At 39.2% G+C, this 23547-nt stretch overlaps 1 protein-coding gene across 3 annotated transcripts; it reads left to right on the top strand.

Annotated features, from left to right (window-relative positions):
- The first annotated feature begins 2124 nt into the window (after positions 1–2124).
- On the top strand, positions 2125–23315 carry LOC111347425 (papilin). 3 transcript variants are annotated; one of them, XM_022954683.2, is made up of 20 exons: positions 2125–2993; positions 3115–3260; positions 3809–3900; positions 8928–9046; positions 9980–10034; positions 10620–10722; positions 11036–11166; positions 11928–12045; positions 12570–12650; positions 14113–14276; positions 14382–14523; positions 14769–14895; positions 15345–15549; positions 16148–16321; positions 16690–16869; positions 17378–17560; positions 18119–18260; positions 18594–19229; positions 19786–20304; positions 21260–23315. In XM_022954683.2, the coding sequence occupies exons 3-20, from the start codon at positions 3829–3831 to the stop codon at positions 21406–21408; spliced, it is 3300 nt and encodes a 1099-aa protein (XP_022810418.2). In that variant the 5' UTR covers positions 2125–2993; positions 3115–3260; positions 3809–3828; the 3' UTR covers positions 21409–23315. The 3 variants fall into 3 exon arrangements, with proteins under 3 accessions (XP_022810418.2, XP_022810431.2, XP_022810414.2); XM_022954696.2 differs by lacking the exons at positions 2125–2993; positions 3115–3260 and adding an exon at positions 3331–3565; XM_022954679.2 differs by lacking the exons at positions 2125–2993; positions 3115–3260 and adding an exon at positions 3566–3701.
- The last annotated feature ends 232 nt before the right edge of the window (positions 23316–23547 follow it).

The following is a 23547-nucleotide window of genomic DNA, read 5'->3' as shown; positions in this document are numbered from 1 at the left end:
GACAGGTGTCGAGTTTACATTTCTGATGAAATCAGTTATGATCTGTCACGGACGGCTGTTTTACAGTGTACAGTGCACAGCGGTAATACGCGTAAAAAGTTCAAAATGGCGGATAGTGAAAAGATGCAACCGAAAGGTGGAAAAGTGAAATAGAAAGTCATTTCCCCATTCTGGTTTAAGTATTTTCTTGCTATGGTTTCATGTAACCATGAAGCTATACTTTAACCTGTATTCAGTTCGTCGGGATTGTTCAGAGTTTTTGTCGCGACAATGTCGCGACGCCCACGTTTATTCATTTTGACCCTCTCCATGCATCGATATCTGTTACTAACGGGTTCACTGTCGAAGGGGCAAGTCCACTATCAAAGGATAAAACATTCTTAGGTTTTGTTAACAGTTCGTGCCAGTTTGTTGGAAATATAATTGATGTTCTGTGTATATAGACACCAACAAACTTTGAGAAGCACGAAAATAAAGTAGAACAAAAAAACAAAAAGACACTATTTAGTCTGCAGACTACTTAGTACATTAAAGTTAATAAAATTACTCTTTCGGAATCATGTTGCCTGGTTATTCAAAGACGGCAGGCGAAGTTCATGTTTTACAAATTATCTTTTATCTGCCCTAAGGGAACCGATCTGTAAAAAAACCAATCTGTAAAAAAATCAAGGGAAGACTGTCGGAAAAGTGACGTCAGCCTTGTAACCTCGCAACGCGAAACCAAGGGTGGTCTTTACGATATTGTGGATTTGTAAAAGAATAGGCTAAGACCGACGCGATACGAAGCGTGTGACGACTACAATAAAGATAGGAAAAAAAACTACGCGAGTGACTAGTGTTGCTGTACTGGGATTTCCAACAAGACTAAGCCTGTGTTATTTTTAAATCAGTAATTTGAAGACAGCATCATTGAGACTTTTATGAAGCTGGGTGATAATTTTTTTTCTACAGAGATATCATTCAACGATTTATTTATTTTTTAACACTGATATTGGCCTACACCCCACCCATTTCCTCTAAATCCTTTTCTAGCCCATTTTGCATCCTTATTTATATTCAAGTTTGCTTTGTTTGTCTTATACAACAAAAATGAGTGAAAGGGTTTCGATACTACTCTAGTCTGGACTAAAGAAGGGGAACCCATGAATAGTTTTTAATCTTAGGTATATGTGAACACGCAAACCGAACGAAAAGAAAATGAAAAAAACCTGGGAGGAATATATATTCTTGCGTCCGTGCGCACCATGTATGTCACCTTCGTTCCTCTTTGCATTTTGACTTCGTCTGTCGTGGAAAGCTACACGTACATGGCATAAAGAAATTCAGGAAACCATCACACAGATCTTTAGATTATTAGAAATGCGAATGTTATTTTATCTTATTATTTGTTAGTTATTGTTTGGTCCTCAGGGCGTGAATGGAGCGTTGTATTAATTATAAACTTTTTCTGTTAAACTGCGATAAGAAAAAATAATTATCAACATCCGATATAGATCACAACATAATTCAATTAATTTTATTGTTTTCTCTATTACAGTTGTCACAAAAGAAATATATCGTATATTTTTTGACACCAGCATCTGATTGAAAGGCGTGTAAATTACTCAGTGGTAATAAACTACCAACCCCCTACGATGCTAAAAGTAATCATTCCTTCTTCTGACCGCTTCAAAGCGAGAAGTTTTCAACGAATTTGTTATGCCCCGGCAGTAAGAGGAAGGAAGGATAGAGATAAGATAAAACTCAAGGTCATTAAAAATTCAGCTTAGATATCTAACAATAGGCTAATTGATCACTCTACACAGTGGTCGCCGAAGTTCATAAATTATTCTCAAAGAAGTGATTGGCCTGATACTCAAGATTTTCAAGAAAGAAACTGCACGACTAAGATAGAACGCTTGTTGTGAGAACCAAAATATTAAGAGAGGAATTTTGCGGAATTCCGGAGAGCTTTTTCAGAGAAAAAATGATTGAAACAGGTACAAATTTTCTCCAATCTACCAATGCTTTCTGATGAAGACGTCGTTGTGCTTCTCTGAACAGAAAAGCGGAAGGTGAAAAGGTATGCATACCACATAAAGACTTAGGAATCTGATAAAGACGTGTTAAGCCTCATTCTTGCGATAGGGGAGTTCTTTTCACATGGCATTTCTCAATTCGTACTTCTTGTTTTTTAACGTTGTGAAAGCGCGTGGATGCTTTTGCAAACTTGATGCGAGAAAGTGCGTACTCTTGTCATGTCATGTATCACATTTCTGGGTCAACGTTGCGTTAGAAAAATTCAAAATAATGTGAACTTCTGTTACCCGTTTGCAGGCGCTGAGGGAGGATTTTTTTATTTTGCTCGCGAGAAATCATGCTCATAGCGTAGCGTAAATTATGACTCCACGTAAAGAAATTTGCACATTTTCAATACAGCTCACTTTCCTTTCAACAGAACAGACTTTGTATATATGCTAGGGGAGTGGAGACGGGAGAGTGTTAAGCTTGTTTACCATAGAAGCTCACGAACAAAAATGAAAGAAAATATTAATTGATATTACTAACAAACCTTGAAAAGGAAAATCGGTAACGTGGGAGAGAAAACTCCTAAAAAAAGTCTTCGAAAAACTAAATTAAGGCTCAACGGCGAGAAAAAGAATTAAACCCATCCCTTCCCCTCTGAAAAAAAAAGGTAACAAATTACTAACTTCCGTCCCACGCAATAACAGAAGTCTACACGCCTTGGATGTTTGTGGTTTTATCCAAACACAGAGAAAGGACAGAACAGTGTTGTATGTCAACATGTTGACGTTACACATTAAAAATTGAGATGATCGAGACATGAAAGAACCTTTCAATGATGGAATCAAATATGATGAACATATTTTGAATATCGTGCATCGCAACACCCATCTACGGTTTCAAAACTTCTGGAGACATTAATCAGACACCCATAAATGCGGCTGAAAGGGTCGGAGAAGCCCTTTAAACGGTTCAATACTCCGGAAAAGGTGTGTTAGATAGCCTTTGTGTTTTCTATTTTGACATAAAACCACTTTCTGTTTTCATTTTTCACACTTGCCTTCAGTTCTCTCAAATGCTTAAACCAGCCAATACACGTTTATTTTGAAGGGGCCAGAGTAACCCAACTGATCGACACACAATTTTAGGACAGCCGATCTCCTTGTTCCGGAATTATTCTGTTGGCCTCCTTGGCCGACTAAACGTAGATAACGAGCTGGTAAAGGAAAGCGTTGTGTTCTACATTCGTCTTGAAGGTAATATATGACTTTAGAAGAGCGCAATTGGACAATATACCTCATTTGTCGCTAAACACGAGAAACATTTATTTTCTTTTCTGATTAGATCAGTGAATTTCCCTTCTAAGCTTTCAATTTCTTCAGCTCATATTCGCGCGATCGGAAGTCACAAGTCGAACTGCAGCATGTGTTATCTCAATAGCTGAAAATGATCCTCTAATGATACAGGACGACATATAAGTTAAAGGATTTGCATTCGGTTTGCGTTGGTTATTCAGAAGTTGAACAGAAGAACAGAGCGACAGAAACGTTCTGACCGAGAGGTACCTCGTAATTCATTGCATAACAAGGGTTGATTTTAAAAAAATGAGGATCACGCACATGTATTTAGATTATTAGCCAAAAGAGCGAACTGATCTGCCGTGTGAACTTTTCATAAGTGGTGAATGATAATTATTGGTAAATTTATGTTTGGATTATCGCGTGTGAATTGTACTTTCTTTCATCAGTTTATTCGACTACACAACGCGTAGACTCCACGATCGAACGAGTTTTGTGTTGTTCAGTTTCAGTAGCACGTTACATCATGAATGGCCAGCACTGGTTCTTGTCAATTTCTGTCGGCTTGTGCTGGGTTTTGGCGCCAACAGGTACAGAGGTGAGAAAAAGCACAGTTTCTCAGTAATTATGTTGTATAAATATTGGGTCTTCAGCCGCTGTTTCCCTGCAGAGGTTGACCGTTAATTGCGCCGTCTGATTTCATTTTGTGCTCAAGTCTCCGTAGATAGTCAAATTAAAGGTTAATATAGGTTAGATTGTCATTTTTTTCCCAGAGCTTATGATTTCATGATCAATTGACGATGAGGGGGCGTTAGGATAACCTTCGAAAAGTAAAAGATTTTTTTCCAATGGTCAGTTGTTGACTTACTCGTCTAATGCTTCACTTGGGGGGTGTAAAAAAAATATTGGTGTAAGGAGTTTTCCAAAGAGAAGCCGTAGGTAAACAGGATTTATGCTGTTTGCCGTGGAAATTGAGGCTCGAGTTTCTGTGAGACACCGCCGTTAAAATCGAAAACGGTTATGACATCCAGCGCTTGAAAGTTTAATTTGTTCAAAAGAGGTGAGACAGAGATGTTCCTCAGTAACTTTTTTTACGTGTGGAACTGATTAATTTTGGGTTGGTTTCCTGACCTTTGTATGAATACTGAAATCGCCGATGATTAAAACACTTTGTCAACTTTTGTCGAGGGAGCCATCAAAATTCTCGAAGTATGCTCTTTATGGCCCGAACACATCTTTAATAATGACCGTAGTTATCTTCTCCCTTGAAAAAGCTCTGTTTGTACACTAGAGCCTCATGAAAAGATGTTATTCGTGGTGTTGAAATCATAGGTCATCCACATATTAAGTATAAAGCTGGAAAACTGCACTTCATGTGATTGAAGCATCACAAACGATAGACAGTACTTGCTAAGTGCAAACAATGTTGAAATCATTCCAAACTTACATTCCAGGGCTTCGCTTCGTATGCGCAGCCAATGACCACAATATTAAAATTCAGGCCAGGGTTCGTTTATAGATCGATGTCCTGTGGTTATTAGAAGCATTTCGCCGGATTGTCTTCCATTTCTAAACAGTTTCGCCGAGAGCGCTAATAATAACTGTGGAGAGGAACATGTCAAATTGCCAAAATGCCATGTGCTCGCGACCTTTATTAGTTACTTCTTCATAACTGTCATAAACGTTTCCTTATTTATACTTTTCTCCCTTTGAAACCTCGAAATTTTGACATTCTTCACGACGGGATACTTTGTCTTCATGTATTAGGAAAGTTAAAAATATATCTTGTCAGACAACAGCAGAAGTGTACCTGCTAAAGCATGAGATTTGCAACGCTACGTAAGCCTTAAATGTATCTTTATTGGGTGATCAAAAAACCCCAAAGAAGATTTTTTTCACCACAATTTGAAAGCGAATCTCAACTGGTATGAATGAAAAAGGGATTTTTGAAACTGAAGTGGCTAATGCTCAAATAGACATCACGCAACGGTTACACCTTTTGAAAGAATTCGGTCGTTGGAAATGAGCAGAGTTATCACCATCGATAAATTTTAAGAAGTGTTCAGAAGTTGTTATGTTTTGGGGTTATACAGTCATGCGTTACAGATAACTGCGTCGATTAGAATGAAATATTGAAATATATCCTATTCTATGCGAGACAAACTCCCAGGAGATAAGAATAGATGATGCCTGGGGAAATAGAGGATTATTGTGACGATTTTGGAAAATTCAAAGGAAATTTTTCAAAATGAAAAAAAAGGTGAGATAGATCCTATGAACCCGAAGATCAAACTAATAGAGCAATTCGACATTTTCTAGAGTTAAAACTTGAAGTATCCAGTAAATATTCAGGTAAAACGAAAGGCTGTGTTTTGGGCCTCCGCAAACTACATGGATTTCATGCATTCTTTTCTGGTAAACCTGTTTAAAATGGTCAAAGAGCAATGGTAGGAGTCTTTTTTGGGGAAGGACAAACGCAGCTTTGTGTTTGAGGAGATAAAAGAATTACATATTATAAAATATCTAAAGATTTAGAAATAAAAAATTTTCCCAAAGCAAATGGCGAAGTTCTTTGATCCCGATTGACAATCTAGCAAACCAGGAGGACGAGTAAAAAAAAATATAAAATAAAACTTCGTCCATCGTCCAGCTTGTTCTAAGTGTGCTAAAAATATCTTTTCGCTCTATTGATATAGCTTACAATTTCTTAACCTGTAGAATTCTCTGGCACACGGTCAGGTTTGGTTTGCTTTGTCTTTAGGCTGATGCTTCCCTCTTATATATTTGAGATTAAAAATAATAATAGCAATAATAACAACTGCGAAAGATTAAAGGTTGACGCACCATGCAATCGATTCTTTTTTCTCCGTTTACCCCAAACAGATGTTTGTTCGTGCGCAAAATTGACTCTTAAAACTGACGAGAGACTTATTTCCTACAATGATATATTTTTCGAGGTGATTTCTTGCCCAATAAAGTCATAGAATCCCTATAATCCGATTCTGTAGAAAAGCCAAGATAAGTTCTCGACGTTTCCATGTTTCGTCTCCCTCAGTCAATAAATTGTTCTGGAAAAGTTTGCATGTACTTAACGGCATGATGCCTCTATATGGCTTTTAAATTAGCTACTAGATAACCTCTGTGAAGAGATAGATGACCTTCGCAAACTTGGCTTGGCGATACCATAAAGCTCTGATTTTCACTCCCTTTATTTAGAGTTGTTAGGATAATTTATGCCACCGCACCACTGAGATGGTTCCATTCAACATGATATGCTTGCTTTTTACGGCTGAGGAATACGGTATCTATTGCTGCTCATTTAGTGTGATTAGAGAAATTTTTTTATCGTAATGTATCTCTATCTATGATAATCTTTCCCTAATCTGAAAGCACACGCGAGTTCAAGTAATGACAACCGTTTATTGATTGAAGATATCAACAACGAGTTGATGACATAGAATAGAGAGTAATATTCATTTATTACTTCCCTTACTCAAATTAAGACAGCATTCGCATGTCCCGATAAGGAAAAGCTCTTCTTATCTATTGTTAGTTTATCGGTGTTTTTAGAGTCACTGCGATAACAAAAGCTTCTGTAAAACACCTGAAAACGATATTAACTTCCTTGGATCACGTATTTTGTCCGCTCTGGGCGCAGGCGAAGGACACACGCTACGCAATTCTGCGTGATCCTGCGTGATGTTTCGTGCTGATTTCGATATTTTCACTAATAATTGAATGGGACGGCTTTTGCTTCGACAGCTCATAGGGAAAAAAGGTGGGAAATTCCTAATTGGCTCTCTCATTATCAGAGTTGATGTCGTTTACGAAAACAGAAAATTAGTTTAATTTGATAGGTAATTGTATGATTATTTCAAGATTATTCCTGACCAGCTCACGGTAATTATGCGGCGAAATGGAGACAGTCGATGAGGTTCTAGAAAAGGGGCACTTCGTGTTATATATTTATATTCATAAGGTAATCTTCTAAGTAGGTCAAAGCCTGCGAAGATATTCAAGTTCAACATTCATAAATTTTTATCAACCGAAGACAAGTCAATACGATAAACAAACCCATTGAATGCTAGCGTGTCCGAACGATGTTAGAGCTGAAATGATGTATTTTCTCCTTCAAAGTGACACCAAAACTTCTGGACGGAGTTTTCTTATCTAAAACATACAGATTTGTTTGTCAATTTTCAAGCAATTAGAATGACAAAATAATCGCTAAGGGATTAAGGGATTACGAATCAAAGAAGAGGAGTGTTATGGTTAAATCCGTCGGTAGATTACCGTTAATCTGGTTGGTGAAAAATTCTAATCTCGCGTGGAATCTGTTTTCGCGTCAGTATCTCGGTACGTATGAAAATAATGATTAGAAGCACAAATTTTGGTACAAAAGAATTAAGAAATTGGCATCTGTTGAAATGTCTAGACTCCTGTTCAGTGGAAGTCTCTTGCCGTTAATGATCTCCTTTAAATTTCCCTCTCATTGACATACTTTAAGAAACAACCTTTTAATTCAATTAGCACCCAAGAGGGCACTGCTGTAGGACATTTATGACTTCGCTATAGAGTGCAGTGATAATTCGGCAAGTCTGAACAAAATAGTACTCTTAAGTTTTACCTCCCACGTTCCAGACAAGAAAATTGTGACAATCTTTCAGTGCAAATGAATCAAACGAGCTCTTTGACTTGTTATGGTCGGTATGGTTCTAATTCGAGAAAGTGTTTCAAATTTTCGAGTTTTAGATTCCTTTGCGATGATCCTGAATTTAACGGGTAGAATCACGTAAAAAAACGTAAAAAGTGAACAAAACCGTGTGTGGTCGGTTTTGCTTCGTTATTAAAACAGATTTTGATCATCTCAAACAGTTAGAATTCACTGGCAGGAACTCATCACTTCAAGGGTCCATCCACCGGGCATAACTTACTACAGTGGAGTTTTCACTGTAGAACAGTTATTCATGGATAAGACTTTTGCAGAAAATTACCGTTTCCGATGTCGTCTGCATAGAATGAAACAAATGAGTCAAAATGAATTTACAGTGGTAGTTGGCATCGTTTTGTACCAACAATTTTATTAAAATAGAGAAAAGATTTGGCACCTAACAACATCGATCGCTGTTGATTAGTTATCCAGTTCTAATTAGCGGGAAATAATTATCCACGATGTGCCAAAACGGATTTGTCTCCCTTGAAGTCTCAGATAGTTATACCAGAAGGGTTTTATCATTAAGTTTTCCGGCTAACCGTTCCCGACGTACACGAGCTTACAAAAGGGTTTTCAAGCACTGCTTTCCTTTTCTAGTCATGTCCCTTGGCAAACTAGTAAATCAAACAGCTAGTACCAGGTCATCTCTGACCAATGTCAAGCTAATGAGAGACATAAAGAGGTTAAAATATGTCAGTGAAGTTTTCACGACAAACACAATGGTTCGTTGTTTTTAGTTTTCATACAACATACCACGTTATTTTTTCCCCTAAGGTTTTTAGGTTATTATCCTGACATCCTCAGCCAAATGACCACGTGATCTGATAGGCAGACTTCGCTCGTAACCACGCATAAATCGCGTGATTCCAACTTGTGTACCTCTTAATTCTTTTCTTTTCAACTGTTTGCAGGCTCAAGGTGACGATGGATCATCGTCAAAGTGGGGGCCTTGGAGCGAATGGAAACCCTGCTCCCGAACTTGTGGAGTGGGTGTTTCTTATCAAGAACGAGAGTGTCAGGAGAAGGAAAGGTTACAAAGTCATATGTTTGTCTGCTTACTTGTGTCTTTTCTTTTCTTTTTTTTTTTTTTTTTTTTTTTTGTCATATAGTCACACTCCTTATAAAGTTTGAGCGATTTGATATCTCATTCAATAGGAATAATAACGTTCTTGCCAGATAAATAGCTACATTTATGTTAAATGTGGATCTGTGGAAAGATAGATGTTTGACATTTGTCATGAGCATGGCACAAAGAAAAAGAAGGCATGGTGACCATTGAGCTAACCGCCTCCCGGTTAGCTCAATTGATAGAGCGCTGGACTGATGTGCGGGAGGTCGAGGGTTCGAGTCCCGGTGGACCAACACTCAAGGTCTTAAAATTATTGAGAAGAATATGCTGCCTTTCTATAACATGAAGAAATGGTTTAGATATTCTAGTCTTCTCGGATAGGGACGAATAAATGGAGGTCCCGTCTCCTGCAGGGTTAGGGGTAGGAGACGTTAATTTCCCACGTACGAGATTATTGTGTGATGGATGTCCAATATGGGTAACCATGCCCCACGTAAAGGCATTAAAACTTTGATTACTATTATTACTATTACTTTTCTAACCTCAGGCGGCTTCCGATTTCTTGTTATGATCTCTCCTACTGAACCGAGATGCTTTAAATTCCGATCATACCATAGCACCGACAACTCAAAAATGGGGGCTTATTTTCTGGATAGGAAGATTGCCCATCCAACTAAGCTTTTCTCTTTCCCACCCCATTTTAGCTCATTTACTGGTACCCATATATTCCTCTTAAGTTAGGAGTTGCATTGCAAGGAATATACTTCTTGTCCGTGATTACAATTTACTGGACCACCACGCTCGTAAAACTTCCAAATTTAAACAAAAATTGTGTTGAAGATTTCATATTGCAGTTAAAAAGCTTACTCTTTGATTACGTTTTTGTTTTCTTAGACCAGATGACTTTTGCAAAGGAGGTAAACGCATTTACAGAACATGTAACATACAGGTAATATGTTATTTCTATAACTTTCCCCTAAACTGATGCCAATCTGACGTTGTTAATAGGTTATCCTTGGTGCTGTAGTTGACCAGTCTTACCTTAGCTTACATAGTTAATGAAAGCAAAGTCACGTACGATTACTCTTGACACTTCAACTGATCAAACTTTCCAAATTTCTCTCTTAGAAATTGGTTAAAAGAATAGAAACCATTGTGAGATTCAAATATAGAAATATTTCTAAAACATAAGTTTTGTTTTTGTGTTTCCATGATGCTTAGAATTTGTTTCGTTAAGACTTCAGAATGACAGCCAAATGCTTGAATGTTTGAATAAAAGTTTTTTTTTTTTCTGAACCAGAGAAAGCCTGTTTTATGTTCATAAAATTGAGGGGTTATAGCCTACGTGTAGCTGTACCCCCAGGATTAACGGGGGGGGGGACGCTCCCACCCTTCAGTTTTTCCTCGAGGGGGGATACGGCTACCCGTGGGCTAGAGGAGTTGGTGATAAAATGCTTTAAGTAGACCGTGCTGAGTAATAATCGCTGTAACATCTTGAATCTTCAATACCTCTTATTTCTCCTTTGTATCTTAGGATTGTCCGGAAGGATCCAGGGATTTCCGTCTTGAACAATGCGAAGCCTTCAACGATCGCACAGTGGATGGGCAAAGATTTGAATGGGTTCCATATATACCAGGTATGATTTCCAGCAACTGAAAAATTTCGTTATTATTTGGTCCTTAGTGCTGTAAACAGGCCTCTTTTAGAAAAACCACAATCTTTGACCAGAACAAACACATTTATGTAAAGATCCCTCTTTTGATAAGCCGAAAACAGTTTGGGGACAGTTTGCTTTTTTTCTCAAAGATTTTCACTTCTCTTTTCTTAGATCATCTAAATTTTTTACTATCAAAGAGAGAGAAAATCTTGGAAAAGGATGTCGGTGCTCCATACCTATAATTTCCACTTTTCTTTTATAATCTAATCTGACTTTTTTTTCTGCTGTTCAGCCAACGGAAAATGTGTCTTGAACTGTATGCCGAAAGGAGAATACTTCCTTGTGCGTTGGGCAGACAAAGTGGTGGATGGAACAACGTGCGCTGTCGACTCGTATGATATTTGTGTGGATGGGAGGTGCGAGGTATGTGGATGGGTAATAAGTTTGCAACGGCTTGTTTATCTTCGGATCTGTAGGTCAGCGGCGTATGACCCAGGAATCCCATCGAACTTTTCCGGTTTCGTTAGCATGGTGTGACATGGACTATTGCAACTCTCCCCAAAGGGTTACCCTTCAGAATTTTGTAAGGTTTACCCGATAATTCGGTAGTACTCGGTTGTACTTCTACGAGTGGAGGTTACTGTGAGGTTCAAGTGTAAATTGCTTCACTCTGATCTACCCACCGAAAGCATTTCATGCGAAGTCCAGAGTATTGAGTGCTAGCCTACCGCATTTTTCACTTTTTTCCTCTCCTTGGCACGTGGAAATCTCGCATAGCTGTACAAGCATTTAGATATATAGCTGTACAAGCAGGTTTTTATAAAAAGGTGCGCGGGCGTAGGGTTGGTTGTTATTGCGAAACAAGTTTTTCATTGGGTGTGGAAACAAATTCTGTATTGCAGTAGTTTAGCGTTACTCTATGACAATTTTATACGAGTGTACAACTGTTCCATACTATCAGATTGGAAACTAAAGCAAATACCGACTTGGCCACTTGCCTTTCATCGCGCTTGGTTTGTATTTGCATATATATTGACTCAATGTAATTTGTTCTCTTTTCTGATTGGCCAGTGGGATTTTACTGCGCATGCGCAGCCAATAAGGCGTTAGTTATATCGATGCGTGACCTAAACTGATCTGTCAGATATGATTTGAATAAGGATGCAATTTTTTCCTTTTTTTAGAAACTAGGTTGCGATCTCATTTTGAATTCCAATGCGAAAGAAGATAAATGTCGAGTGTGTAATGGTAAAGGACAGAATTGTAGAACAGAGAAGGGGGTTAACACCGAGGAAGGCGATGGTAAGAATACAAAAGATAGGTCCGCAATGTACCTTAAAACTGCAAAAGTATTTGAAATAAATATCTAGCTTGGGTTGTTGGAGGTTTTGTGAACGCTTTGAGGCGTGGAGCAGCGGGGTCGGGAAAACGAGCGGCAAGGCCGCGAGAGGCTTGAGGCGGGACATTAGTCGAGTCGGTAAGAATTCAATTTTGTAAGCTCACAGAATTCACCCACCGACATGCAACTCATGGAATTTGTCTCCTCAGTTGTCTTGGTTCAATTTTGCCAGGTGCAGTTATAAAACATCGACAACCGGTTAGCCCACGACCGACTCAAGTTTCAACCACTTTCTGTTTATTTAAAAATTTCTGTGTAGTGACTTTTGGATACCCAATTGAGAATAGTCGGGTGTTTATATCCTGCAATGTGACTAGTTTTCTTATCAAATTTTGGTCACAAATGACATCATTTTGAGTATTTCATTGTTGGGCTTTTTAATTTTCCACTAGCATTTACCTTGTGTCCTTGTTAAATTGTATTTCAGGATATAAAGAATTCCTGACGATTCCTGCCAGTGCTACCAATATTGATATTCAGGAAATTGCTCCCTCGTCGCATTTCTTAGGTACAACAAACCTAACTATATCTCTCAGTTAGAATGAGCGCTATGATTGGTCAGCGACGCCAAAAATGGCTCCCTCGTCGCATTTCTTAGGTACAACAAACCTAACTATATCTCTCAGTTAGAATGAGCGCTATGATTGGTCAGCGACGCCAAAAATGGCTCCCTCGTCGCATTTCTTAGGTACAACAAACCTAACTATATCTCTCAGTTAGAATGTGCGCTATGATTGGTCAGCGACGCCAAAAATGGCTCCCTCGTCGCATTTCTTAGGTACAACAAACCTAACTATATCTCTCAGTTAGAATGTGCGCTATGATTGGTCAGCGACGCCAAAAATGGCTCCCTCGTCGCATTTCTTAGGTACAACAAACCTAACTATATCTCTCAGTTAGAATGTGCGCTATGATTGGTCAGCGACGCCAAAAATGGCTCCCTCGTCGCATTTCTTAGGTACAACAAACCTAACTATATCTCTCAGTTAGAATGTGCGCTATGATTGGTCAGCGACGCCAAAAATGGCTCCCTCGTCGCATTTCTTAGGTACAACAAACCTAACTATATCTCTCAGTTAGAATGTGCGCTATGATTGGTCAGCGACGCCAAAAATGGCTCCCTCGTCGCATTTCTTAGGTACAACAAACCTAACTATATCTCTCAGTTAGAATGTGCGCTATGATTGGTCAGCGACGCCAAAAATGGCTCCCTCGTCGCATTTCTTAGGTACAACAAACCTAACTATATCTCTCAGTTAGAATGTGCGCTATGATTGGTCAGCGACGCCAAAAATGGCTCCCTCGTCGCATTTCTTAGGTACAACAAACCTAACTATATCTCTCAGTTAGAATGTGCGCTATGATTGGTCAGCGACGCCAAAAATGGCTCCCTCGTCGCATTTCTTAGGTACAACAAACCTAACTATATCTCTCAGTTAGAATGAGCGCTATGATTGGTCAGCGACGCCAAAAATGGCTCCCTCGTCGCATTTCTTAGGTACAACAAACCTAACTATATCTCTCAGTTAGAATGTGCGCTATGATTGGTCAGCGACGCCAAAAATGGCTCCCTCGTCGCATTTCTTAGGTACAACAAACCTAACTATATCTCTCAGTTAGAATGAGCGCTATGATTGGTCAGCGACGCCAAATATGTCCATGACGGATGTTGAATCACAAACTACTATAACTGAGGCTAGACGCCTATTACTTCTGGGGAGACTTTACTGTCTTTAACCATACTTGCGATCTTTATTTTTTAGCTATCCGCCATAGTAGAGCCACTGAAGTGTAGAGCTAATATGTGGCTGGCTCTGTAACAGACCGAAGAGTCCTCGTTTCGCAGTTTACAAGAACTGTATAAGCACATACCGAAAAGGATTCCCTATCCGTTTCCGCTAAGTACGAGTTACAACGTATCGCGTAGAATACACATTTTTTTTGCTCTCTCTTCATTGTTTTCTCTCCAGCTCTCTCTGACCTATTCGGAAATTACTTCTTTAACGGAGACTATCGTATCAGAAACCCCGCTAAGTACAAAGTGGCCGGCACTGTTTTTACCTACCAGCGAACCAGATTTGGACAAGAGAGGATATTCGCTTTGGGCCCCACAACAGTTCCTGTACAGGTTGAGGTAAGTTGCTTTTTATCGATCGCATATGGTTTTTCTGTGCGAATATCCTACCTTTTAATAAGCGCTGTGAATACTTTTCCAAAACAGTATAAAATATTTTAACAGGTCCTTTTAATGGGAGGAGAGGAAAACCCAGGAATTTCGCACGAATATTCTGTGCCAAACTCTGTGGTAATAGACCCTAAGCCAACTCGATTTTCCTGGAAAACCGGCGAGTTCAATAAATGCAGCAAATCATGTGCAGGAGGTAAGAATGTTGAAATTGTGGACTGAACATTTAGAGTTGATTGGAAGAGTTTTTAAAATACAAAACTCCAACATTTGCAAAACTGGATCACTTGTCTCTTTTCATAAATCGTGATTCAAAAACTGCGCAACGTCATCCCTTGATTACTTAAAAGAATTTTTCGAAATGAAGCTCTTTAGGCTTTTTCAATGAACGTTCAATTTGTTTGTTTGTTTGTTTGTTTTCTTGATTTGATTTTTATTCAGGCGAGCAAAAGAGGAGAGTATTTTGTGTCCGCAATGACAACGGAAAGGAAGTTTCTGACGCAGACTGTGCAGAAGATCAGAAACCATCACCCAAAAAAAGATGTAACACTCAACTTTGTCCCTCAAGGTGAGGCCGAAATACAAGTATAGATGCTGGATTAAGACTGGTTTCTAGATAGGGATGAAAAAATTAGGGTAGCCTCGATACATAGGTCCACTAAAGGTGCCTCGCTCTTTACGAGGTTTGAAAACGGCCCTCCATTACGATTTTTATTGTTGCTGTGATTATTTTCGGTACTATTGCTATTTTTCGAGCGACACGTGCACCAATGTCTCATTCTCTATTGTGAACCCTCGGTGTGCTTTGAATTAGAGCGCTCCTTGTTTAGAAGCCTGATACCATCGGCTCCGCCTGTTTTCTCTTCGCGGATTGTTTTCTTGTTTTTTGTTTTTTTGCACCGATTCCAATATCGAGGACCATTTCATACTCATAGCAGTTTCTCTGTATTCTTTTTTACTTAGCTTTCTTTGTATTGAACCGTTTTTTTTTTTTTTTTTTTTTTTTTTTTTTTGTAGTTGGTTCGTAAGTGTCTGGAGTGCTTGCTCTATCACATGCGGTCAAGGTAAACAGGTTAGGCGAGTTCACTGTCAGCGCGTGGTAGAAGGAGGGGAGACTGCCATTATCTCCGATGACCAGTGTTCAGGTCCCAAACCGATCATCATGCGCGCATGTCAGATGGAGAAAAACTGTCCTGAATGGTCAATGGGTCAGTGGTCAGCGGTACGTACGTGTAGTTGTTCATTGTGATCGAAATCATTAGTGAAATAATATCGGTTGTTTAACGATAAAGTCGCTTCTCAGACAAATCTCATCCTACAACATTAATAATTATTTGTCCTCGGCGAATTGAGTATCTATGAATTATCCCCGAGACGAGGTAAAGGGGACCGTAGAACAATTTTCACTCAGCCTGGGGCAAATAAATTTCAATTATATTTTATATCTTTGATTCAACTTTTTACATATCAAAAAACAGAGACGTTTGTAATCTGTACTTAACGGGTATAGAGGCTGAATGTAGCGCGATATAATGTGTAGTGGTCGAGTTTTTTTTTTTTTTTGCAGCAGCAGCAGCAAAGTGGTGAGCAGGCCTTGATGTCTGTACCGCCCTTTGCCATAACCCCCTCGCGTGAGGTGATTATACAGCGAGATATGACGTAATCCTTGACTGATCGAAGCGCACGCATCTCTATTACAACTTGAGCAACTATTCTGTCTTGCGATAAACGCTCAAAACTTTTAAGAATATTAAATAACCGATCCACCATACGGTCAAAAACATGTCCTCACCGATCGTTACTCAAATTGCACCCTGCAGTGTTCTGCTTCATGTGGCATGGGCACCAAATACCGTGATGTCACGTGTGAAGTCCTTGAAACGGGTGCCATTTTACCCCCAAAAAGCTGTAACTTCGCTTTGAAGCCGGAAGAAACCATGAAGTGTAACCCAGGTCCCTGCACTGTAACCTGGCTTGCGTCAAACTGGAGCGAGGTAGGTAGAACTTGTCCTTCCAAAAGTTTTGGAATAACAATGAAATCGAGATCCACCTAAGATAGAAGTTAATAATGTCCTACATGGTTGCAATTTTTGGAAGAGACATTTTTCATTTCTCACCATTGTAAGACAATGAAAAAGTCAAGGGGCTAGTTCATTTTATTTTTCGATGTGCTATCACGGAGTTCAGCCCGTATCACAAGGCTCGTATGTAACAACTGCATTTCATACTGCGAAAAGATCTGACGCTCGATTCCTTTTACGAAGTGATTTCTCTTTGTGCTACACCTGTGTTAAACGAGTAACATCTCTCTTCACGATCTCTCTTGTGAATTATCATTTTTGGTTTGTTTGTAAATCGTCAGTGTCATCCCAAATGTGGAAAAGGAATGAGCACTAGAATGGTTTACTGCGTGGGCATCACTAATAACGAGGAAAAGTACCCGGATGAACTTTGTGACAATTCGTCTCGGCCAATCAGCACAAAGAAATGCTTAAGTGAGACGCCGTGCCCCGCCATGTGGCACGCGTCTCAGTGGAGTAAGGTGAGCGGAATAAAACACGTTTTAGTGAATGAAGCCCTCTCCAATGTAATGACTCAAAATCAAAGTAGTTTTATAAACATTTCAACTACGCGGGAATTTCGTATCAGCTCTCGAACAAGCACCCTTCGTTTTCTAATCTGACGAAGTTTCAAGCACCCTTTGTTTTCTAATCTGGCAAAGTTTCGTTTCACAGTGTATTACGGTTTTAATCTGAAAACTCTAAATTTTAGAACAAGAGAAGAAAAAAGGAAAACAGGCATTTGTGTGAATAATGAATTTTACGGGGCTAGGACCAAAATCTATTTCCATCCCCATCCGCTAAAACGTCTGGAAATATGAGCAGTTTGAACTTATAACATCCAAAATAATGCGAGCTCCGCCAACCGTTTCCTAATAACATGTTTGTAAAAGCGTAATGGTCGCAATGAATGATCTACTGTTCCGATCCCATACACTATACCCCTGGGTATGTGTCAGTTATTTTATTTGTGACTTTTATTTTTTCTAGTGTACAGCTACATGTGGCTTTGGAATGCAAATGAGAAATGTTCTATGCGCCAAACGAGAAGGGGCGAAAACCCTCCGCATCGTGCTGAGTGATCAGTGTAAAAAGGAACGTGAGATGTCAAAAATACAAAAGTGTTCAATTCGACCCTGTCAGGCAGGATGGTACATCTACCCCTGGGAACCGGTGAGCGATTAATTCTGGTATTTTAAAATTGGATTCCGCGTAACGCAACTGACATCACAAGAGCCTCAGGGGAAAATAAATCCCCTTCCCTCCCACCCCTCCCCCCCGCTTTCTTATTTGTAGTGCACTCCTAAGAGCCTCGTGTTCAATTTTATTCAGTTATAATGAGTTGTATAAATTGCACTGATAAATTGTGCCAATACTGTAATTTTTTGTTTTAAGTTTATCGAATGCAATATTTCAAACCACAATTTACATTCCCTCTTTCCTTTGCTATGTTCTTTTTAGTACTCACGTGGACCCTTTTTTCTGTTTTTGGAGTTTACTTTGATCTTTTTTGTAATCTTTAATTTGTCACCTGTATCTTGTTTGGAGTTCAAGTCTTTTTCAAGGCTTTATATTACAACCAAGTGCTCTACATATATATCTCTTTTTATTCTAACATATTCATTGCACCTTGTATACAGCAACATTATCCACTCGCACGCAGATATTTTGTATAGGTGTACGTACCAGCACTCAGGTTTTCTGAGTTTTCATCGTTATTCACACGATTAGTGCTCCAAGTCATGTGGCCAGGGTGTCAGACGAAGAAGTATCAAATGCCTTGCTGACTCAATGGAGGATATCCAAGAAAAATGGTGCAAGGCACAAGACAAACCTGTGTCGGAAGAGATGTGTGTCGAGAAAGAATGCGAAGGTTTGCTAGTCAAAATATTTCCCGAACATTAACGTGAGAGCTTATTGCACAAGGACATAGAACAAATGTTAAAGGTTTACAAGCAATCAAGTTGTTTTTTTTTTTTTCAGTTTAACAATCTACTCATGTACAATTTAAGTCAATTAGGTTTTTTTTTGACAGTTTATGCCCTCAGATCTAATTCCGACATCGATAAAAGCATAATCTTTTTCGCAGACTATGCACTTTAGCTGAAGAAGACCGTCTAGACTTTTCACATCAACGCGCCAAGAAGTAACTTTAGTGAAAGAACACAGGGATTCGCTAACAGCGACTTCCTGATTATTTTTACAGTTCCTATGACAGTAACAACAACTGAGCAAAGTACCACTACCAAGCCAACAACACAGCAAGTTACCACAGTTGAGACTGGGACTAAAGTCATTACCACAAGGAGAAAAACCACAGCTGCACCATCCACTCCAATTTCTTTCACCACTGTCACATACCCCACTCACACCAAAACCTTAACGACCATGCCACCTTCCACCGCAGATGAAGCTGTGATTCCTAATACTAACCTCCCCCCAACAACTACCGAAGTACCCCCTACCACCCTACCCCCAACAACTACCGAAGCACTTCCTACCACCCTTCCCCCAAAAACTACCGAAGTACCCCCTAGCACTCTACCCCCAACAACTACCGAAGTATCCCCTACCACCCTTCCCCTAACAACTACCAAAGTACCCCCTACCACTCTACCCCCAACAACTATCGAAGTATCCCCTACCACCCTTCCCCTAACAACTACTGAAGTACCCCCTACCACTCTACCCCCAACGATTACCGAAGCACTCAGTACCATCCCTCCCCCGACTGAAACAATGACTCCTCCTCCGTCATCAACACCAAAAACCACGACAGTGCCTCCGACAACTGCACGGAAGGTGCAGGCAGCGCAGATCGTCCAACCTCCGAAGGATACAAGTGAGTTGACGGAATTATGAAATACCGAAAAAAGTTCAGGGTTAGATTTTCAAAAATTTGCATCATACGATAAATAATTGAGTTGAAGAAGTATTTCTTTTTTAAAACTTTATTTACTCGTTGCATCTTCCCAATATCTGTCTAAAGAGATGTCTTGTTCAGAAAACATCGAAGTTTCGATAAAAGTACCTTTCTTTTGATATTTAGTAAGAAGGTGCTGAGTGACAAGTTATTTTACGGAGATTTCTGAGCAGTTTTCAACTGGTTGTCGGAAAGAAGAGGCCAAATCATCCGGGGTTGCTTTGTAATTAACTGCGATTGGTCACGCAGGTCAACACGTGAAATCTTGTGAACAAATCAGATGCACATTTAGAACGCATCGGGGCTTTTTCTTCCAGGATTTCCCGCGCTCAGTGTTTTAGTTCTTATTGGCTTCTGTGAGATTTTCCTTTGCTCTGATAAACTGTTTCGATTACTTTGATTTGGTTACGAGTCAACTGAAATTTGCTCGGGTGAAATCTTCGAGCGAATGACGTGGTATGTTTTACATTTTCAGTGGCTTACGTTGGCACCGAAGTTTTGTTCCGTTGCCGAGCAACAGGATATCCAGCTCCCGTCATCAGCTGGCGAAAAGGCGCCATTCCTGTCAGCAGTCTGGATTCGGAAAGGATAAGAATACTTGATAATGGTGACCTGAGGATAATTGACATAAAGCAGGAGGATAATGACGTTTACACGTGCTTCGCAACTAACTGGGTCGGTCCAATGCACACCGTGGAAGCCCGGTTAGCTGTAATAGTCCCAGTCTTCATTTCTGTATCACCGAATAATAAGACCGTGAGTCCTGGTGAAGATGTTATGATCACGTGCAAATCAGGTGGTGTACCAAGCCCCATAGTGGAGTGGTACAAGGACAATTCTCTCATAACCCAGCAGGGGAGGGTGAGAGTGTCAAGAACTGATGTTGTTATTTCGCAAGTTCAGCCTTCCGACAGCGGATACTATCAATGCAGCGGTCGCAATAACTACAGTGGAGCAAGTGACAAAATGTATTTGAATGTTATTAAGAAAGAAGGTAGGTATGGCTTTAGGGATTTCTAAAGATTTGTACATTGTACAGGTGGGAGAACAATAGGACCCTAGTCCCCTTAGGTTCATCCACCTAAACCCAACCCACCCATCCCACCCCGGGGAAGACATCCATCACACAGTAATCTCGTGCGTGGGAAATTAACGTCTCCTACCCCTAGTCCTGCAGGAGACGGGACCTCCGTGAAGTATCTAACCATTTCTTGATGTTATAGAAAGGTAGCATATTCTTCTCAATTATTTTAAAACCTTGAGTGTTGGTCCGGCCGGGGCTCGAACCCTCGACCTCCCGCACAGCAGTCAAGCGCTCTATCCATTGAACTAACTGGGAGGCTGTAGTTTATAATCAATCTGTGCAGCTAATTGGGAAACGTCCACAAAAATCCCCAAGTTCGATCTGTTAAGACGTGGGTAAGGAAAACTGTGGTCGAATTGGTCGTGAGATGAGAGTTCGATGAGATTTGACTTTTTCAAGGTAGTTCACTCTGGATATCTGTTATCCTGGCTTGTGATTTTGATTTGAACGACAACAATAGCCATACCGATGACGACAACGAGAGCGACAGTAATCACAATAACAACGACGATGACGATGACCATGACCATGAAAATAACAAAAACGATAACAATAGCGATAATGATAACGAAAACGGAAGCAATAGCAAAAAATAACGATAACGATAGCGATGTCGATAATGATGATGGCGATAGTGACAATGATAGTGGCGATAGCGATAGCAATAACGATAACGATTGCAATAACGATGGCGATCTCGATAGTTATGACGACGACGAACACGACGATGACGACAGCGAAGACGACGACTATTGCTATAGTGATCCCATATTTTATTGAGGCGATTTTGTGGCTATGAACGATGTGTTTCATTATGACCACTTGCTGAGAAATCACTTCGATTTGACTTTTTTCTCTCGCACAGAACCAACAGAGCCTCCTTATAAATGTGAAGACAACCCAGCGATAGCACACTGTCAATTAGTCAGGAAAGTAAATTACTGTTGCATTCCTTATTACAAGAAAGCATGCTGCAAGACTTGTGAAGATCTTTTACCCACCTGTAATTACTGAACTGGCTTAAGCCAAGAAAAAAAGGAATTTTAGGGCAGTTCAATTTAACGACCGCTGACTTTATAGTGAGTATATAGTTATCACATGTACAGCGGCAGAAAGCTGAACACTCACGAAGTACTCATGCTTTTTACAAAACCAAAAACGTATTTTAAGAAGTACTTTATTGAACTTTTATTAAGTCAATACCACCGGCGAGAATAAAACCGCGCAAGTAAAACTGCTGTTACGACTTTTCGAAGCCATCTTTACCCCATTATTAAGGAAAACGACGGCTGTATTTTTGTTTGAAGTCGAATCTGTAATCCAACTTTTCACTGATTATGGAGCCAAGATTGTTCTATAGTCTAGTAGTTTTATTGCTTAAGTTTCCATTATTAAGTATGTCCACAAATGTAATGTTTTCTTATCACAATGCTACTTGCAGATACAGGCAAAAATGCTTAAAGAAATATTTATAAGAAAGAGTGAAGGCTATATACTAAGCCTGATGGAAACAATAGATTTGTGCCAAGTTTGGCATTTCAATTTTGCTTCCAATTGCAGGAAAAATAAAGTATACGAAGACAAAACAGTAAACAGAATTGAATTTACGTAGGGCATATTTATATTTTTTATTATTAAGAACCTGTTCATTTGAAGTACCCTTATGCTATGTAAATCTGTCACAGCTTTTGGACATCAAACGAATTTACCCTTAGGTTTGATTTTTTCGCCGGGAAACCGGGCTTCTACTGACAATTTGCATACGATTTTGGGAAGTGGTTTCTGAGAAAGGGGAGGAATGGAGTGGAACACGAGATGGAATTGAAGCATATTTATCTTGTCGAGATTAATTATGCGTGGTAACTAAGACAGAAAACGGGAAAAGATAGACTAAAAGTAGATAAGTCTGAAAATAAATCAATATGCCGTTTCTAAGCAATGTGCGATTCAAACACTTCCATTTTACAGGGAAAAACAATAGCATTATTACTTTTAAACATATAACTTTTAGTGGATATAAGAATTTTATTATTTGTACAATTTCAAATAGTCAGGATAAAAGACAAAGGAACAGGGTTACTATGCCTTGGAATATGAAGTAAAAACTTAAGGTGGTTATTATAAAATCACCCAAGTAATGAACAGATTAATATGATTAAAAATTTACAAAGAAAAACATAACGAAACGAAACTTTGCACCGGAAGTATATAAATTACAGCTTGTGCAGAATTGTGCAGCTCGCTTAATTTTAGGTGGCTGCAAGTATGATCACAGCGCGCCATTACTCAGAGATCTTCATCGGCTGCCCATTGAACCTCCTTTTACTTTTAAATTACTTTTGATAACTTTAACGGCCCTGAAAAACTTGGTGGCTCCTTGTTACATTTATGACTTTCTGCATATATTCACCACAAATAGACGACTAAGGTCTTCATCTAGTTTTCAACTTTCAAGTTCCTTTGTCAAATCTAAAAACTTCTGGAGACCGAGCATTCTCTATGTGTACCCCCAAGCTGTTACGTGGAACTGTCTTCCCACTGTTATGTTAATCTTAGTTCTAGTGTTACTACCTTCAAGTCATCTCTGAAAACTTTTCTTTTTGAACAATGTTTTATATAATAGGTTGTTTTAAGTTTTATTTTAAAGGATGAACAGGAAAGACTTCTGAAAACAGTTTTAATAGATAAGTGTAAGAATTGCCACGTATGTTCTTAGAGCAGCTACACAATATATTTATCTGTTGTTAGTACACACTGATCGGCTTTTTTATGTAGGAAAATTAGTTAGCATGTATTACTCAGTTTTAATGTAAGTATATATTTGTTTAATATTCATACTTTAGCAGTGTCCTCAATTAGTTTGTCAAAACTGAGCTAAACATCCCGGCTGATACTTAAATAAAGCTTTCCTACCAACCTTCGTTGATCTACTTCTAAATTGATTAAACCATAACTCGATTAAGTCCTCTTGGACCGCCAGAGATACCCCTAAATCACTCTACGACCTCATATTGTTACAATCTTTGACTTTTCCATCATGTCGGAAGAAACTACCACGCTCTTGAAAACATTAATCTTAGGAATGCTAATTTACGTTATATTAGGAAACTTGTAAGTTTCAAAACGCAAGATTGTAAATTAATCAAAAAGGAT

The sequence above is a fragment of the Stylophora pistillata genome, chromosome 6 (assembly GCF_964205215.1).
Source record: "Stylophora pistillata chromosome 6, jaStyPist1.2, whole genome shotgun sequence".
NCBI lineage: Eukaryota > Metazoa > Cnidaria > Anthozoa > Scleractinia > Pocilloporidae > Stylophora > Stylophora pistillata.
The sequence above is the reverse complement of the archived record's forward strand: the minus strand, read 5'-3'. Positions and strand labels throughout refer to the sequence as shown.

Bases quoted from the DNA above. Each gene is read 5' to 3' on its own strand.
- LOC111347425 (XM_022954679.2), top strand. The intron at 9,047-9,979 runs GTTACAAAGTCA...TTGTTTTCTTAG, and splicing joins GAGTGTCAGGAGAAGGAAAG to ACCAGATGACTTTTGCAAAG. The intron at 11,167-11,927 runs GTATGTGGATGG...TCCTTTTTTTAG, and splicing joins GTGTGGATGGGAGGTGCGAG to AAACTAGGTTGCGATCTCAT.